This window comes from Cherax quadricarinatus, chromosome 3, assembly GCF_038502225.1.
Source record: "Cherax quadricarinatus isolate ZL_2023a chromosome 3, ASM3850222v1, whole genome shotgun sequence".
Classification (NCBI taxonomy): domain Eukaryota; kingdom Metazoa; phylum Arthropoda; class Malacostraca; order Decapoda; family Parastacidae; genus Cherax; species Cherax quadricarinatus.
Genome location: NC_091294.1, coordinates 16051648 through 16071264, shown reverse-complemented (window position 1 = coordinate 16071264; position 19617 = coordinate 16051648). Strand labels below are relative to the sequence as shown.

The 19617-nt window shown below is 40.6% G+C and overlaps 1 protein-coding gene across 5 annotated transcripts in view; it reads left to right on the top strand.

Annotated features, from left to right (window-relative positions):
* The window catches only part of LOC128706570 (uncharacterized), a 273076-nt gene that overhangs the window by 119859 nt on the left and 133600 nt on the right, over positions 1-19617 (top strand). The window contains exon 1 of one of the 5 annotated variants that reach the window (XM_053801502.2): positions 19417-19567. The exons of the other annotated variants lie outside the window; for them this stretch is intronic. Coding sequence (XP_053657477.1) covers positions 19508-19567 — 60 coding nt within the window. The 5' untranslated portion in view covers positions 19417-19507. Of the gene's footprint in view, positions 1-19416; positions 19568-19617 lie in introns of those variants that run through there. 5 annotated transcript variants of the gene reach the window in all.

Below are 19617 nucleotides of genomic sequence, written 5' to 3'. Positions count from 1 at the left end.
TCTTCACAGAGCTAAGTACACGTCACTGGCATTTCTTCTCGCAATTCCCAGTGCTTGAAGTTTTGCTAAAAGGCCTTGGTGCCACACCTGGTCGAAAGCGCCAGCAATGTCCAGTGCTACCACACAGCTGACTTTGGATTCATCCAGTGACTGGTGCCACTTAGTGGAGAGGTTTAACAACAGATCAGCAGCAGAGTAACCTTTCCTGAAGCCATATTGACGATCACAAAGTAGTGAGTGGTTCTCTTTCTTTCTCTTTCTCTTTCTTTCTCTTTCTCTTTCTTTCTCTTTCTCTTTCTTTTTCTTTCTTTCTCTTTCTCTCTCTTTCTGCCACTATAATTTCAACATTATTTGTGTTTTGTACTTCAGTTTTTGAAACTTGCATTGTCCCTTTTATCAGTTTTGCCTGTCCTCTTTCCTTCTTACTCACTCATTCTCTGCTCCATACTGAATAGTTTCCATCAAATATGACTCCAATCAAGATATATTTTTCCAATTTATTTTCAGTTGCAGACTACTATATTAGGTTTCTTCTCATGTTGAATGTCCCTCAGGCTATAGTCTTTTTTAAATTACCCCATCTCTTTGTATATAAAAATTGTACATGTGTGTTTGTCTCACTGTTTCCCTTTTTATTTTTATTTAATTTAATCTGCTCACTCACTGTCATGTGCATGTTTCCTTGAGATATCATTTGAGAGGTTGGTATGGTCTTGTCTTTGCAAAAACTTTGTCATATCTTCCACATTTTTATCCTCATTAAACTTTATTGCTTGAGGTTTCTTCAGCAGTTGTTCGTTGTTCTTAATGTGGATGACCTTTTTCAGTGGCTTGTTTTTTATTTTTTGCTTATACTTTCAAATTTTTCTATATCCCACTACATTTTCTTCCACTCTATTTCTGCTTTTGATCTAATTTCCTTTTCAGGACAGCCCAAAACAGTAAGTTATTTTTCCATACACTGTTTTCCTCTGAAGCTTAGAATAACTCGCTATTCCCGTTTTTATTTTAAGACTTAAGTTAGTACTAGCTGTAACTTCTTTAGATAATTCAACCTTCTGTTTTTTCTCTGTTTTGTCATAGCTAAATTCTGTTTTGGCTTTATATTCCTTTTGTCCTGTATTTCCTTCACAGAAGTTCATTTGACATGTTCTGTAAGATCATGAACCATCTATACCTGTTTATATAGGTTTATCTTTTGCATTGTTATTTCTGTATCACTAATATTTTTTTGTTTTATACTCCTGGGATTTCTATCCCTCAGTTTGTTTGCAAGTCCCTCCAGCCTCATCTGGGTTTGCTTCAGTTTTGTCAATCCATCAATCCACTCAGTTTCTCTTTATTGTTGTTGTTTGGTGTTTGGGTATACTTGTGATTGGACCTGATACTGTTAGCTGCTTTTGTAAACAAGAGGCTCTGATGATGTCTTCTGTACTATTTTTACCTTAGAATCTAAATAAAATCTCTTCATTTCGGAAATACCGTAGGTTAAAAATATTTCCGGTACATTTTAGGAACAACATGAAATATATATTGCTATACTCCCATCACCACAGCAGGTAGAAATCATCTTTTGTTCACTCATCAGGATCAGATGTGCACTTCCACTGTGACTGTAACTAGCCAAAAAAAAAAGGGTTTGATTGTGAAATACTAGGTTTGAACCTATGAACTCCAATAATAGAGCAGTGACTGTTATGTCCCATCTGTGGCTCTGGATAATCAGGTCTAAAAGTGTTTGCTAGTAAGACCACAATTTTTGACTACTCTACCAAATGGATATTACTATAGCCCACAACACATACATAAACTAAACATAAAGAAATCAAAGCAAAATGAATACACACAAAAATAATTTGTGAATTTTAGTTTCAAAAAATTTTTCCAGTAAACAATTGTTATCTATGGATGTTGTTTGTAAGTACTGTGCCTAGGTTCATAACTTGAGGAGCAGCATTATGAATAATGAAGACAGTGGTAAACAGATGTTTGTCATTAACTCTTTCAGGGTCGACAGGTCCTGTCAGAGACTTGTTCTAAGGGTCGGCCAAATTTAAAAAAAAAAAAATTCTTATGAGAAAATAGAGTTTATTTTACTGAACATTATAGGCTAAACAAAAAATTTTTACCATCAATACTTACCGAGATATGGAGGCGTGAAGTTGATGAAAAAGGGGCACCTTGTGACAACATCGCCGACTGCCGTCACCCGGTATTCTTTTATTTACTTTCTTATGTACTAATTTCTATTATTTTTTAATTTTTCCTTTTCCAAGTAACTTTTATGGCCTGTGAGACCAGTATGATCAGTATTTTGTAGGTTATTTCTCTTTCAATACTACACAATAAGGGCATAAACACTGTTGTCATTGTTTTGTTTACAGAAAATATTTGCACAAACAAACGATATGAAATGTTGTTTATTACTATTTTTCTATATTTTATATACACATATACAGTCACAGGGAATGTTTCTAGAAGTTCTGCAGCCTGTGGAACTCTTTGAAACATGGTGTCATGCACAGTGGTGTTTTACACTCCTCACACATAAAATGAGTGTCTCTGCATTGTTGTGGGTGTTTTCTTGTATGTGCACAGACGTAACACCTCTTTTGAGCCTTCTTCTTGAAAGCAGTAGCAGGCAGTTTTACCAGGAAGTGATCACCATGCTTCAAACGAGAAGGAAGTTGTTGAAAATTTGGTGGGCAGTCTATTGCAGGTGCTGTTCCTTGGTGCTTGAATACTATTTGTCTGATGACAGACAAACAGAATTCGTCGTATGGTGGTTTGTTTCTGGTCCTCATCTTATACATATTACAGTGGACCCCCGCATACCGTTGGCCTTACATAACGTTAAATCCGTATACCGCTACATTTTATCGCCAAGATTTTGCCTCGCATACCGCCTAAAAACCCGCTCAACACTGTTCGTTTGAGACGCGTCTATGTGCGGCCTGAGCCACGCTCACATGTTCCGCCGGTGGCATTGTTTACCAGCCAGCCTCCGCGGTAACATCCAAGCATACAATCGGAACATTTCGTATTATTACAGTGTTTTTGGTTATTTTATCTGCAAAATAAGTGACCATGGGCCCCAAGAAAGCTTCTAGTGCCAACCCTACAGCAATAAGGGTGAGAATTACTATAGAGATGAAGAAAAAGATCATTGATAAGTATGAAAGTGGAGTGCGTGTCTCCGAGCTGGCCAGGTTGTATAATAAACCCCAATCAACCATCGCTACTATTGGTGGTACAGCTGCTGCTGCTGCTGTACCACCGTCAGCTGCTGCTGCACTGTCAGCTGCTGCTGCACTGTCAGCTGCTGCTGCTGCTGTAGCACCGTCAGCTGCTGCTGCTGCTGTACCACCGTCTGCTGCTGCTGTAGCATCGTCTGCTGCTGCTGTAGCATCGTCTGCTGCTGCTGTAGCACTGTCAGCTGCTGCTGCTGTTGTACCACCGTCAGCTGCTGCTGCTGTTGTACCACCGTCAGCTGCTGCTGCTGCTGTAGTACCGTCTGATGCTGCTGTAGCATCGTCTGCTGCTGCTGTAGCATCGTCTGCTGCTGCTGTAGCACTGTCAGCTGCTGCTGCTGTTGTACCACCATCAGCTGCTGCTGCTGCTGTAGTACCGTCTGCTGCTGCTGTAGCATCATCTGCTGCTGCTGTAGCATCGTCTGCTGCTGCTGTAGCACTGTCAGCTGCTGCTGCTGTTGTACCACCGTCAGCTGCTGCTGCTGCTGCTGTAGTACCGTCTGCTGCTGCTGTAGCATCGTCTGCTGCTGCTGTAGCATCGTCTGCTGCTGCTGTAGCACTGTCAGCTGCTGCTGCTGTTGTACCACTGTCAGCTGCTGCTGGTGCTGCTGTAGTACCGTCTGCTGCTGCTGTAGTACCGTCTGCTGCTGCTGTAGCATCGTCTGCTGCTGCTGTAGCACTGTCAGCTGCTGCTGCTGCTGCTGCTGTAGCACCGTTGTTGGTGTGGCTTATTGAGAATACCAAGAAACAATTAACCCCAGAGGATTTGCCACCCAGGATAACCCAAAAAAGTCAGTGTCATCGAAGACTGTCTAACTTATTTCCATTGGGGTCCTTAATCTTGTCTCCCAGGATGCAACCCACACCAGTCGACTAACACCCAGGTGAACAGGGAAAAATACCTGGAACTAGTGCTCATATTGGTGAATTTAAAGCCAGCAAAGGTTGGTTTGAGAGATTTAAGAATCGTAGTGGCATACACAGTGTGATAAGGCCTGTTCTGGAAGAAAATGACAAACAGGACCTACAGTACTCAGGAGGAAAAGGCACTCCCAGGACACAGTGTCTCATCAGTCATTGCTGCATCTTCAATAAAGGTAAGTGTCATTTATTCTTCATTTAGTAGAGTAGTACATGCACAATATATATTTTGCATGTACTACTCTACTATTGTGCATGTATCCTTCTCTTTGTGTGTAGGAAAATGTATATTTCATGTGGTAAAAAAAATTTTTTTCATACTTTTGGGTGTCTTGCAACGGATTATTTTGATTTCCATTATTTCTTATGGGGAAAATTCATTCGCATAACAATGAGCCCTCTTGCACGGATTAATATCGCTATGCGGAGGTCCACTGTATAAGCATTCAGCATGGAAATGTCCAGAAGATGGAAAAAGAGTTTTATGTACCACTTATAACTCTCGTGAACACAATCAGCAAACCCAATCTTCATGTCACATTTGTCCACTGAAGGCATATTAAGGGTGTAATCAATCACACTTGCAGGTTTTAGAATGGGTTCATTGCTTTCTCTATGCTGCCTGCCAGTGTCTGCCATTTCAGTAGGGTGAACTGATGACAACAGTGTGACATCTCGTTTGTCATGCCACCAAAATGCCATGATGTCATTGGCAGCAAATGCCTGCACCTCACCTCTACGAGTGCCAGCATCGAACCTGGGCATATGTTTACGATTTGCACGCACTGTGCCACACACATCTGTCATGTTCATTCGCAAAAAATCACTGAGTGTGGGGCTTGTGCACCAGTTATCTGTATATAATATATGCCCTTTACCAAGATATGGTTCCATCATTGTTCTAACCACATCACCAGAGATGCCCAATAACTTCCTGGTATTTTGCAATGTATAACTTCCAGTGTACACAATAATATCCAATACCAGACCACTGTAACAATCACAAAGCACAAACAACTTTATACCAAAGAGTTTCCTCTTGCTTGGTATGTACTGCTTGAAAGAGAGTCTTCCTTTGAACAGAATCAAAGACTCGTCAATTACAAGCTTCCTGAAGGGATAAAAATACATATTGAATTTCTCTTTCAGATACACAAACACATGCCTAATCTTATATAACCTGTCGTTTCTGTCAGGCCTGGTTTTGTCTGAGAAGTGAAGCATAAGTAACATTAGCACAAATCGATTCACTGGCATTATATCACTGAAACCTGGGGTTGCAATCAGGCAGTCTGTTGACCAGTATGATTTCACACTGTGCTTATACACATGTGGCATAAGCATTATTGTGGCAAAGAAAAGATACATCTCAGCCACAGTTGTCTCCTTCCACTGGTGTAGATGTGATTTTGGTGAAAGTATTGTGTTTGCCATGGTGTACTCGTAGTATGTGTTGGTTTCCGTGACAATATTTTCCATCAGGGGTTCGTCAAAGAATAACTCGAAACATTCCAGTTCACTGGCATTGTTCCCAAGTGTACAACATGGCTGTATTCCACTTTGGCTGTCATCAAACTGGTGGGGAATTGGGACAAAATTGGCAGCTTCCTGCCAATCCCAGGTGCAGTCTGCTGGTGGGTACTGGACAATGACAGGTGGTTGTGGTTGTGGAGGTTGTGGTTGTGGTTGTGGAGGTTGTGGTTGTGGAGGCTGGTGTGGTGGGTGGGTGGAGGATGGTGGCCATTGTTGTAGATCAGCTGAGGCAGCGGCGTGGGTGGCAGCGTGGGTGGCAGCATGCCCCACTGCTGGTGCCTCACGGCCGGCACCACCACTACCACCACCATGCACATTTTCCATCCCAATTGCAACACTATCATCGTCATTTTCACTGTCTGTTCCTGTTGTACAGCCACGGGATGTACTCCGAGATGTACTCCTTCCCCTTGGAATAGCATATGGCACACTACCAGAGCGCATATATCGTTGTATATTCTGACGCTTCACTGGGGAATATTGCACTTCACTATCACTACTGGAACTAGTTTCAAGGGCTTGTAGTTCATATTCACTATCACTATCATCACAAATGCTTACATCTGAGTCTGGGATTTGGGAAAATAGGAGTTTCCTCTTTGATTTTGGCACAACTGAATGTGAACAAGACGGCCCAGCACCAGAGATGGAAGGCTGAGGGTCGTCTGGGTTTTCCTCACTATTACCAATATTATGGTCATTAGTTCCGGTCAAAACCTCACCAAAACCTTGAAACTCATCTTCACTGGCACTTCCATCTGTATTAGAACTGTCACTGGGGAACAAAAGTGTCCCAATTCGCCGAGGAGTGAGGAACTTCTTACCGTGAGGCATGGTGGACATTGTTTACAAAGGTGGTGTTCCCACAATGCACCAATGGGTCCCAGATTTTTTCCTACTGCACACACCCACCACACAGACCCATTCTCTCACATCTAGGTCTACCAGCCTTTTCCCGCGAGATTTGACGGCGCTAGAATTTATGCGTACTAGTACGTCAAAAACCCCTGCACGTAAGCCATACTAGTACGGCCGAAACCCTGAAAGGGTTAACCCTTTCAATGATCGTCATATAGAACTACAGTGGAACTTCAGCTTACAAGTGCCCCACCATACGAATTTTCTGGATACGAGCAGTTGCTTGGTCGATTTTTTGTTTCTGGATACAAGCAAAAAATTCAGGATGCGAGCTTCCCCCTCAAACAACTTTTTTTTAGACCTCCAGATCTTACAAAAATGAAAGTGAATATATAATTGTAGATCATTGTTGTGATGTATAATGTTGTTTTTACTGCTTAAGACTATAATTGCAACAGAAATAATAGTATTTCTTACCTTAAATTGTGAGTGCTAGTGTTTGTGGATGATTGTGAAGAGAGTGGAGAGTTATGCTGTGGCCCTACTGGGCTGAGGTGGATGGTAGAGGTTCTGGTACTGAAGTCGATGGCTGTACTGGAGTATGCATAAATTCTGTAATGGATATCTGTTCTATTTTACCCTGCAGTACAGTACATTGTACAACTGATGGTAAGGCATCAGCTGCTCTAGACACCATTCCAGGGTCCTCTTCAGTGAAAAAGTTTAACTTTAAATCATTCAATAAGTCATTCAGTCAGTCATTTAAGTCAGTCAGTCAGTCAAGTCAGTAAGTCAATCAGTCAAGTCAGTAAGTCAGTCAGTCAAGTCAGTAAGTCATTCAGTTAAGTCAGTAAGTCATTCAGTCATTCGGTAAGTCAGCATCACTGTTATGCCTACTGCGTATCGTGATTGCTTGGCAGATGCAAGATTTTTTTTTTTTTTTTTTAACAAGTCGGCCGTCTCCCACCGAGGCAGGGTGACCCAAAAAGAAAGAAAATCCCCAAAAAGAAAATACTTTCATCATCATTCAACACTTTCACCTCACTCACACATAATCACTGTTTTTGCAGAGATGCTCAGAACACAACAGTTTAGAAGCATATACGTATAAAGATACACAATATATCCCTCCAAACTGCTAATATCCCGAACCCCTCCTTTAGAGTGCAGGCATTGTACTTCCCATTTCCAAGACTCAAGTCCGGCTATATAAAAATAACCGGTTTCCCTGAATCCCTTCACTAAATATTACCCTGCTCACACTCCAACAGATTGTCAGGTCCCAAATACCATTCGTCTCTATTCACTCCTAATGAACACATTCATGATGCCTGCTGGAAGTCCAAGCCCCTCCTCACCCACAAAACCTCCCTTACCCCTTCCTTCCAACCTTTTCGAGGATGACCTCTACCCCGCCTTCCTTCCACTACAGATTTATACGCTCTCCATGTCATTCTACTTTGATCCATTCTCTCTAAATGACCAAACCACCACAACAGCCCCTCTTCAGCCCTCTGACTAATACTTTTATTAACTCCACACCTTCTCCTAATTTCCACAGTCCAAATTTTCTGCATAATATTTACACCACACATTGCCCTTAGACAGGACATCTCCACTGCCTCCAACCACCTCCTCGCTGCTGCATTCACAACCCAAGCTTCACACCCATATAAGAGTGTTGGTACTATTATACTTTCATACATTCCCTTCTTTGCCTCCCTTTTTTGTCTCCACATATACCTCAATGCACCACTCACCTTTTTTCCCTCATCAATTCTATGATTAACGCCATCCTTCATAAATCCATCCACCGACACGTCAACTCCCAAGTATCTGAAAACATTCACTTCTTCCATACTCCTCCCCAATTTGATATTCAATTTGTCTTTATCTAAATCATTTGATACCCTCATCAGCTTACTCTTTTCTATGTTCACTTTTAACTTTCTACTTTTACACACACTCCCAAACTCATCCACTAACCTTTGCAGTTTTTCTTGAGAATCTCCCATAAGCACAGTATCATCAGCAAAAAGCAACTGTGTCAATTCCTATTTTGTACTTGATTCCCCATAATTTAATCCAACCTCTCTCCCGAACACAGTAGCATTTACTTCTTTTACAACCCCATCTATAAATATATTAAACAACCATGGTGACATTACACATCCCTGTCTAAGACCTACTTTTACTGGGAAATAATCTCCCTCTCTTCTACACACCCTAACCTGAGCCTCACTCTCCTCATAAAAACTCTTTACAGCATTTAGTAACTTACCACCTGTTCCATATACTTGCAACATCTGCCACATTGCTCCCCTATCCACTCTATCATATGCCTTTTCTGAATTCATAAATGCAATAAAAACTTCCCTGCCTTTATCTAAATACTGTTCACATATATGCTTCAATGTAAACACTTGATCTACACATCCCCTACCCACTCTAAAACCTCCTTGCTCATCCGCAATCCTACATTCTGTCTTACCTCTAATTCTTTCAATTATAACCCTGCCGTACACTTTTCCTGGTATACTCAGTAAACTTATTCCTCTATAATTTTTACAATCTCTTTTGTCCCCCTTCCCTTTATATAAAGGGACTATACATGCTATCTGCCAATCCCTAGGTACCTTCCCCTCTTTCATACATTTATTAAACAAAAATACCAACCACTCCAACACTATATCCCCCCTTGCTTTTAACATTTCTGTCATGATTCCATCAGTTTCAGCTGCTTTACTCCCTTTCATTCTACGTAATGCGTCACGCACCTCTTCCACACTCACATCCTGTTCTTCTTCACTTCTAAAAGATGGTATACCTCCCTGGCCAGTGCATGAAACTACCGCTTCCCTTTCTTTGTCGACATTTAAAATCTCCTCAAAATATTCTCGCCATCTACCCAAAATCTCCTTCTCCCCATCTACTAACTCCCCTACTCTGTTTTTAACTGACAAATCCATTCGTTCTCTTGGCTTTCTTGTTTAACTCACTCCAAAATTTTTTCTTATTTTCATTAAATTTTCTTGACAGTGCCTCTCCCACTCTATCACCTACTCTCCTTTTGCACTCTCTCACAACTCTCTTCACCTTTCTTTTACTCTCCATATACTCTACTCTTCTTCTAACACTTCTGCTTTGTAAAAACCTCTCATACGCTAACTTTTTCTCTTTTATCACACCCTTTACTTCATCATTCCACCAATCACTCCTCTTTCCTCCTGCACCCACCCTCCTATAACCACAAACTTCTGCCCCACATTCTAATACTGCATTTTTAAAACTATTCCAACCCTTTTGAGCCCCCCCCCCCACTACTAACACAAGATTTATTTTTTTTTTTAAACAAGTCGGCCGTCTCCCACCGAGGCAGGGTGACCTCAAAAAGAAAGAAAATCCCCAAAAAGAAAATGCTTTCATCATCATTCAACACTTTCACCTCACTCACACATAATCACTGTTTTTGCAGAGGTGTTCAGAACACAACAGTTTAGAAGCATATACCTATAAAGATACACAACATATCCCTCCAAACTGCTAATATCCCGAACCTCTCCTTTAGAGTACAGGCATTGTACTTCCCATTTCCAGGACTCAAGTCCGGCTATATAAAAATAACCGGTTCCCCTGAATCCCTTCACTAAATATTACCCTGCTCACACTCCAACAGATCGTGAGGTCCCAAATACCATTCGTCTCCATTCACTCCTATTTAATACGCTCATGCACGCTTGCTGGAAGTCCAAGCCCCTCACCCACGAAACCTCCTTTACCCCCTCCCTCCAACCTTTTCGATGACGACCCCTACCTCGTCTTCCTTCCCCTTCAGATTTATACGCTCTCCATGTCATTCTACTTTGATCCATTCTCTCTAAATGACCAAACCACCTCAACAACCCCTCTTCAGCCCTCTGACTAATACTTTTATTAACTCCACACCTCCTAATTTCCACAGTCCAAATTTTCTGCAAAATATTTACACCACACATTGCCCTTAGACAGGACATCTCCACTGCCTCCAACCACCTCCTCACTGCTGCATTCACAACCCAAGCTTCACACCCATATAAGAGTGTTGGTACTGCTATGCTTTCATACATTCCTTTCTTTGCCTCCATAGATAACGTTTTTTGTCTCCACATGTACCTCAATGCACCACTCACCTTTTTTCCCTCATCAATTCTATGATTAACCTCATCCTTCATAAATCCATCCGCCGACACATCAACTCCCAAGTATCTGAAAACATTCACTTCTTCCATACTCCTCCTCCCCAATTTGATATCCAGTTTCTCTTTATCTAAATAATTTGATACCCTCATCACCTTACTCTTTTCTTTTTCACTTTCAACTTTCTACCTTTACACACACTCCCAAACTCATCCACTAACCTTTGCAATTTTTCTTTAGAATCTCCCATGAGCACAGTATCATCAGCAAAAAGCAACTGTGTCAATTCCCATTTTGTATTCGATTCCCCATAATGTAATCCCACCCCTCTCCCGAACACCCTAGCATTTACTTCTTTTACAACCCCATCTATAAATATATTAAACAACCATGGTGACATTACACATCCCTGTCTAAGACCTGCTTTTACTGGGAAGTAGTCTCCCTCTCTTCTACACACCCTAACCTGAGCCTCACTATCCTCATAAAAACTCTTTACAGCATTTAGTAACTTACCACCTATTCCATATATGTACTTGCAACATCTGCCACATTGCTCCCCTATCCACTCTATCATATGCCTTTTCTAAATCCATAAATGCAATAAAAACTTCCCTACCTGTATCTAAATACTGTCCACATATATGCCTCAATGTAAACACTTGATCTACACATCCCCTACCCACTCTGAAACCTCCTTGCTCATCCGCAATCCTACATTCTGTCTTACCTCTAATTCTTTCAATTATAACCCTACCGTACACTTTTTCTGATATACTCAAGATATGGTAATTAAAAGATCAAAACACAATTCACAAACACAGCTAGCTTGTAGGAGAGAAGTGGAACTGAACACGTATTCACGAAGCTGGAATGGTGGTGTCGGGAGTGTGGGAATGTCAGGGGATGGCGTAAAGTCTCTCCCATTGACCCACAACAAGGCGGCCGCTTGAGGTAGGGAATGGCCGCCACCACTTGTCACATGATGACATATTTTATTCATTCTAGAGTATATATCAGGTTTCTTTGTTATTTATATAATATAGTTTATGTCACATTAGATGAATCTTGATAGATAAATAAGCCGTAGAGTTGATATTAGCATCATATTGAAGTATTTTTGTCCTGCCTCCCAGAGCAGGAATTCTGCTGGAATGGATTAATGGCATTTCAATTGATTTAAATGAGGAAAATTAACTTAGCATACGAGCAGATCAGTATACGAGCAAGGTCACGGAACAGATTAAACTTGTAAGCCGAGGTTCCACTGTACTTCGTTGAGGCCAGGCTCCCTCATGTACTTCTACATCATGAGCTCAGCTTACTCAGATAAGCTGTGAATAGTAAATTTTGGCCTAGATTTGAGAGAGTTGGCCTGTGTGGTGTTTTTGCAGTGTAAAAAAAAAAAAAATCTTCCCCCACAAGTTGCATGGTGGGGAAAAGCAAAACTCTGACCACGTGTTGGGTTGAAAATGGAGACTGAGGTGTTTTCTAGGTTTTATTGGCTGTTTCTTTGTATTATTTGATAGAATCAAAGACATAATACTGAAATGAAGATGACTTTGGTTGGTTTTAGGACCAGAAGTAACTTGAAATTAGGCTCAAAATAGCAGAAATGTGTGTTTTTGCCAATTTTCCTCAGGATAGGCCCTACCCTACAGCCTCCAATCTGTTTTATGGATTTTTAATAGGTATGATTCAATTGTTGTGACACCATAAACGATAATAAATTATTCCTGGTTATATATTATATTATCTGGGAAATTGAGTAAATCTACTTTTGTGTGATTATTAATTCAAAATAGAAGGCAAGTAAGTGTAATAGAGGAGAGGCCTGGGGACATGATAAATAAATAGAGGAAATGATGTTTTAGTGTCAGGAATGTCTACATTGTTTATTTTGGACACTTTTTAAATTGGCATTTTTTAAATTTGTGTATAATTGGCCAAAATCCAAATTCTGTGCACTTATAGGGTACTTGAAATAGTTTAATAGGTGGTTTCTTGTGCTCAAGCTATACAGTGGAAAACACCATAGCAAAATAGTTGCGAATTTAGTCCACTGAAGCAATGGAATTGTCTTGAAATAGGACTTAAAATGTGCAAAATCACCAGTGCATAACTTGCACCAAGACCACAAATTTTGCACCAGCTTAATCCTATAAGTTTCTCATCAAATTTCATGCTTTTGGCATCATTACTTTTAGTATAAGTTTCTCTACCATTTCAAAACATTTTTTTTTTAATGGACACTGAGAGAAATATTAATTTTGGGGGTCTGAATGGCTTGAAGCCATTCAGAAGAAGCATTCTAAAGTTCTTATAGAAAATACTTTCCAGTCTACACATTGTACACTTGTGTCAAAAGTTTGAAGCCAATCAAATGAGGTGTTCTCAAGTTTTTTTTTTTTTTTTCAACAAGTTTGCCGTATTCCACCAAGGCAGGGTGACCTAGAAAGAAAAACCCAAGTTCTTTGTAAATTAGTGATTCATACAGAAGAAAGGGTTACTAGGCCCTTGCTCCTGACATTTTAGCTGTCACTTTCAATGCACATGACTTATGGAGGAAGAATTCTGTTACATTTCCCCATTGAGATAAGAGGAAATGAACAAGAACAAGAAATATTAAGAAAAAAAAAACCCAGATAGGTAAGTATACATGTATATGTGTTTGTACATGCATGTGTAGTATGACCTAGTGTAAGTAGAAATGGCAAGATATACCTGGTATCCTGCATGTTCATGATACAGAAAAAAGACACCAGCAATCTTACCATCATGTAAAACAATTACAGGTTTCCATTTCACACTCAGTTGGTATGAGGGTAGTACCTACCTGGGCAGTTGCTGTCTACCAACCTACTATTTAGGTGTCCCCAAGTTATCACTTGGAAAACACTGCAGTTTTGAATTATGAAAGTGGCACCTATGTTACTCATTAAAGCCTGAAACTTCCTCTGACTAACATACATTGGCCAATGAAGTTTGATATTAATTGAGAAAGATGTTTTCAAGTTATCACATGGAAACCTCATGGGAACCTGGAAAAAGAAGAAACAAATTTCCAATAACTAATGTAAGTTTTCCTCTTGTGATAATTGATTAGATCACTAACAGTTATGGACACCATCTTAACCATTTAACGAGGCTGTAAATCTGTTGTTGCTAGACATATCAAATTCCTTTTGTACAGGGACCAATTATAGTGATTCACTGTGCAAACAAATGTACAGTGAGAAAACAGATTATATTATTAATTTTATTATCACACTGGCCGATTCCCACCAAGGCAGGGTGGCCCGAAAAAGAAAAACTTTCACCATCATTCACTCCATCAATGTCTTGCCAGAAGGGTGCTTTACACTACAGTTTTTAAACTGCAACATTAACATCCCTCCTTCAGAGTGCAGGCATTGTACTTCCCATCTCCAGGACTCAAGTCCGGCTGCCGGTTTCCCTGAATCCCTTCATAAATGTTACTTTGCTCACACTCCAACAGCACGTCAAGTATTAAAAACCATTTGTCTCCATTCACTCCTATCAAACATGCTCACGCATGCCCGCTGGAAGTCCAAGCCTCTCGCACACAAAACCTCCTTTACCCCCTCCCTCCAACCTTTCCTAGGCCGACCCCTACCCTGCCTTCCTTCCACTACAGACTGATACACTCTTTAAGTCATTCTGCTTCACTCCATTCTCTCTACATGTCCGAACCACCTCAACAACCCTTCCTCAGCCCTCTGGACAACAGTTTTGGCAATCCCGCACCTCCTCCTAACTTCCAAACTACGAATTCTCTGCATTATATTCACACCACACATTGCCCTCAGACATGACATCTCCACTGCCTCCAGCCTTCTCCTCGCTGCAACATTCATCACCCATGCTTCACACCCATACAGGAGCATTGGTAATACTATACTCTCATACATTCCCCTCTTTGCTTCCAAGGACAAAGTTCTTTGTCTCCACAGACTCCTAAGTGCACTGCTCACCCTTTTCCCCTCATCAATTCTATGATTCACCTCGTCTTTCATAGACCCATACGCTGACACGTCCACTCCCAGATATCTGAAGACATTCACCTCCTCCATACTCTCTCCCTCCAATCTGATATCCAATCTTTCATCACCTAATCTTTTTGTTATCCTCATAACCTTACTCTTTCCTGTATTCACTTTCAATTTTCTTCTTTTACATACCCTACCAAATTCATTCACCAACCTCTGCAACTTCTCTTCAGAATCACCCAAGACCACAGTGTCATCAGCAAAGAGCAACTGTGACAACTCCCACTTTATGTGTGATTCTTTATCTTTTAACTCCACACCTCTTGCCAAGACCCTCTCATTTACTTCTCTTACAACCCCATATATAAATATATTGAACAACCACGGTGACATCACACATCCTTGTCTAAGGCCTACTTTTACTGGGAAATAATCTCCCTCTTTCCTACATACTCTTACTTGAGCCTCATTATCCTTGTAAAAACTCTTCACTGCTTTCAGTAACCTACCTCCTACACCATACATCTGCAACATCTGTCACATTGCCCCCCTATCCACCCTGTCATATGCCTTTTCCAAATCTATAAATGCCACAAAAACCTCTTTAGCCTTATCTAAATACTGTTCACTTATATGTTTCACTGTTAACACCTGGTCCACACACCCCCTACCTTTCCTAAAGCCTCCTTGTTCATCTGCTATCCTATTCTCTGTCTTACTCTTAATTCTTTCAATAATAACTCTACCATACACTTTACCAGGTATACTCAACAGACTTATTTATTTATTATCACACCGGCCGATTCCCACCAAGGCAGGGTGGCCCGAAAAAGAAAAACTTTCACCATCATTCACTCCATCACTGTCTTGCCAGAAGGGTGCTTTACACTACAGTTTTTAAACTGCAACATTAACACCCCTCCTTCAGAGTGCAGGCACTGTACTTCCCATCTCCAGGACTCAAGTCCGGCCTGCCGGTTTCCCTGAATCCCTTCATAAATGTTACTTTGCTCACACTCCAACAGCACGTCAAGTATTAAAAACCATTTGTCTCCATTCACTCCTATCAAACACGCTCACGCATGCCTGCTGGAAGTCCAAGCCCCTCGCACACAAAACCTCCTTTACCCCCTCCCTCCAACCCTTCCTAGGCCGACCCCTACCCCGCCTTCCTTCCACTACAGACTGATACACTCTTGAAGTCATTCTGTTTCGCTCCATTCTCTCTACATGTCCGAACCACCTCAACAACCCTTCCTCAGCCCTCTGGACAACAGTTTTGGTAATCCCACACCTCCTCCTAACTTCCAAACTACGAATTCTCTGCATTATATTCACACCACACATTGCCCTCAGACATGACATCTCCACTGCCTCCAGCCTTCTCCTCGCTGCAACATTCATCACCCACGCTTCACACCCATATAAGAGCGTTGGTAAAACTATACTCTCATACATTCCCCTCTTTGCCTCCAAGGACAAAGTTCTTTGTCTCCACAGACTCCTAAGTGCACCACTCACTCTTTTTCCCTCATCAATTCTATGATTCACCTCATCTTTCATAGACCCATCCGCTGACACGTCCACTCCCAAATATCTGAATACGTTCACCTCCTCCATACTCTCTCCCTCCAATCTGATATTCAATCTTTCATCACCTAATCTTTTTGTTATCCTCATAACCTTACTCTTTCCTGTATTCACCTTTAATTTTCTTCTTTTGCACACCCTACCAAATTCATCCACCAATCTCTGCAACTTCTCTTCAGAATCTCCCAAGAGCACAGTGTCATCAGCAAAGAGCAGCTGTGACAACTCCCACTTTGTGTGTGATTCTTTATCTTTTAACTCCACGCCTCTTGCCAAGACCCTCGCATTTACTTCTCTTACAACCCCATCTATAAATATATTAAACAACCACGGATTAATATATTTTTGCACTATAATTTTTGCACTCTCTTTTGTCCCCTTTGCCTTTATGCAAAGGAACTATGCATGCTCTCTGCCAATCCCTAGGTACCTTACCCTCTTCCATACATTTATTAAATAATAGCACCAGCCACTCCAAAACTATATCCCCACCTGCTTTTAACATTTCTATCTTTATCCCATCAATCCCAGCTGCCTTACCCCCTTTCATTTTACCTACTGCCTCACAAACTTCTCCCACACTCACAACTGGCTCTTCCTCACTCCTACAAGATGTTATTCCTCCTTGCCCTATACACGAAATCACAGCTTCCCTATCTTCATCAACATTCAACAATTCCTCAAAATATTCCCTCCATCTTCCCAATACCTCTAACTCTCCACTTAATAACTCTCCTCTCCTATTTTAACTCACAAATCCATTTGTTCTCTAGGCTTCCTTAACTTGTTAATCTCCCTCCAAAACTTTTTCTTATTTTCAACAAAATTTGTTGATAACATCTCACCCACTCTCTCATTTGCTCTCTTTTTATATTACTTCACCACTCTCTTAACCGCTCTCTTTTTCTCCATATACTCTTCCCTCCTTGCATCACTTCTACTTTGTAAAAACTTCTCATATGCTAACTTTTTCTCCCTTACTACTCTCTTCACATCATCATTCCACCAATCGCTCCTCTTCCCTCCCGCACCCACTTTCCTGTAACCACAAACTTCTGCTGAACCCTCTAACACTACATTTTTAAACTGACCCCATTGCCTATACTCTCATTAGCCCATCTATCCTCCAATAGTTGTTTATATCTTACCCTAACTGCTTCCTCTCTTAGTTTATAAACCTTCACCTCTCTCTTACCCGATGCTTCTATTCTCCTTGTATCCCATCTACCTTTTACTCTCAGTGTAGCTACAACTAAAAAGTGATTTGATATATCTGTGGCCCCTCTATAAACATGTACATCCTGAAGTCTAGTCAACAGTCTTTTATCGACTAATACATAATCCAACAAAATACTGTCATTTTGTCCTATATCATATCTTGTATACTTATTTATCCTCTTTTTCTTAAAATATGTATTACCTATAACTAAACCCCTTTCTATACAAAGTTCAATCAAAGGGCTCCCATTATCATTTACACCTGGCACCCCAAACTTACCTACCACACCCTCTCTAAAAGTTTCTCCTACTTTAGCATTCAGGTCCCCTACCACACTTACTCTCTCACTTGGTTCAAAGGCTCCTATACATTCACTTAACATCTCCCAAAATCTCTCTCTCTCTTCTCTACATTCCTCTCTTCTCCAGGTGCATACACGCTTATTATGACCCACTTTTCACATCCAACCTTTACTTTAATCCACATAATCCTTGAATTTACACATTCATATTCTCTTTTTTCCTTCCATAACTGATCCTTCAACATTATTGCTACCCCTTCCTTAGCTCAAACTCTCTCAGATACTCCAGATTTAATCCCATTTATTTCTCCCCACCGAAACTCCCCTACCCCCTTCAGCTTTGTTTCGCTTAGGGCCAGGACATCCAACTTCTTTTCATTCATAACATCAGCAATCATCTGTTTCTTGTCATCCACATTACATCCACGCACATTCAAGCATCCCAGTTTTATAAAGTTTTTCTTCTCTTTTTTAGTAAATGTTTACAGGAGAAGGGGTTACTAGCCCATTGCTCCCGGCATTTTAGTCGCCTCATACGACACGCATGGCTTACGGAGGAAAGATTCTTTTCCACTTCCCCATGGACAATAGAAGAAATAAAGAAGAACAAGAGCTATTTAGAAAAAGGAGAAAAAACCTAGATGTATGTATATATATATATATATATATGCATGTGCGTGTCTGTGAAGTGTGCCCAAACTGTAAGTAGGAATAGCAAGATATCCCTGTTATCTAGCATGTTTATGAGACAGAAAAAGACACCAGCAATCCTACCATCATGCAAAACAGTTACAGGTTTTTGTTTCACAGTCATCTGGCAGGATGGTAGTACTTCCCTGGGTGGTTGCTGTCTACCAACCTATTTTGGCTTCTTGTTGAGACCCTCTTCTGTGTATTAGCAGAAATATGCAGTAGTTTTGTTATAATTTTTGCCAAATGGGTTTGTGCCACTTACCAATGTTTATTACATTTTGGTGTTTGGAGAGAGTTTATTACCTCTGGGGATATTGTCATGGGCATGAATCTTTCCAAGAGTTTTGGTTCTGATTGTTGCACTTACTATAGTTTTGAGCTGCTCCATTTGTAATGAATTAGATAACCAGGGTTGTCATTACTGTCACCCACTGGTCTACTGTCGTGGATGGAAATGTTTCTTATATACATCAGTGTATAATAGTCCTTGGTACTATATCCTGAAACTTTTAGGTACAGTATTTTCAATAAGGAATCTCAAAATTTTTCTTTTGAGAATTTCCCTGATGCTTGTAACTGTGGGTGAGCAACTGCACTCATAATCACATGACTTTTGAAGCTGTAGTTAAAATAATAGATCTTATGTTCTGGTTTATTGTGAATACTATTTCTGGTTGAGGGATTAGACAAGTTTTCTCTGTTTCTTCTAGTACCTCTTTTACCTTTGTTATTTCTCTTATGGTTGTTAGTGCTATTATTGTTGTAATTATTTTTGTTACTGAGGTTAGATTTCACAAAAGTAACTTGTTCAATTACAGGAGATTTGACAGACTCAGCTGATTGAGGTTTCCGTAATCCCTCCTATATTGAGGAGCCTTGAGCTGTTCAATTATGGTGTACATGGTTATAGTCTCATCCCGATGGTTCTAGATCTTTATCGTCTATTTCGCGTAAAATGCTCTCAGGTGCTTTGCTCCTAAATGCACCAAACCCAAGACATTTGGCCATGTCAACGGTACGTATTTTATGATCTTTATCAACCTAGTGTTACTGAGTCAGTACTAA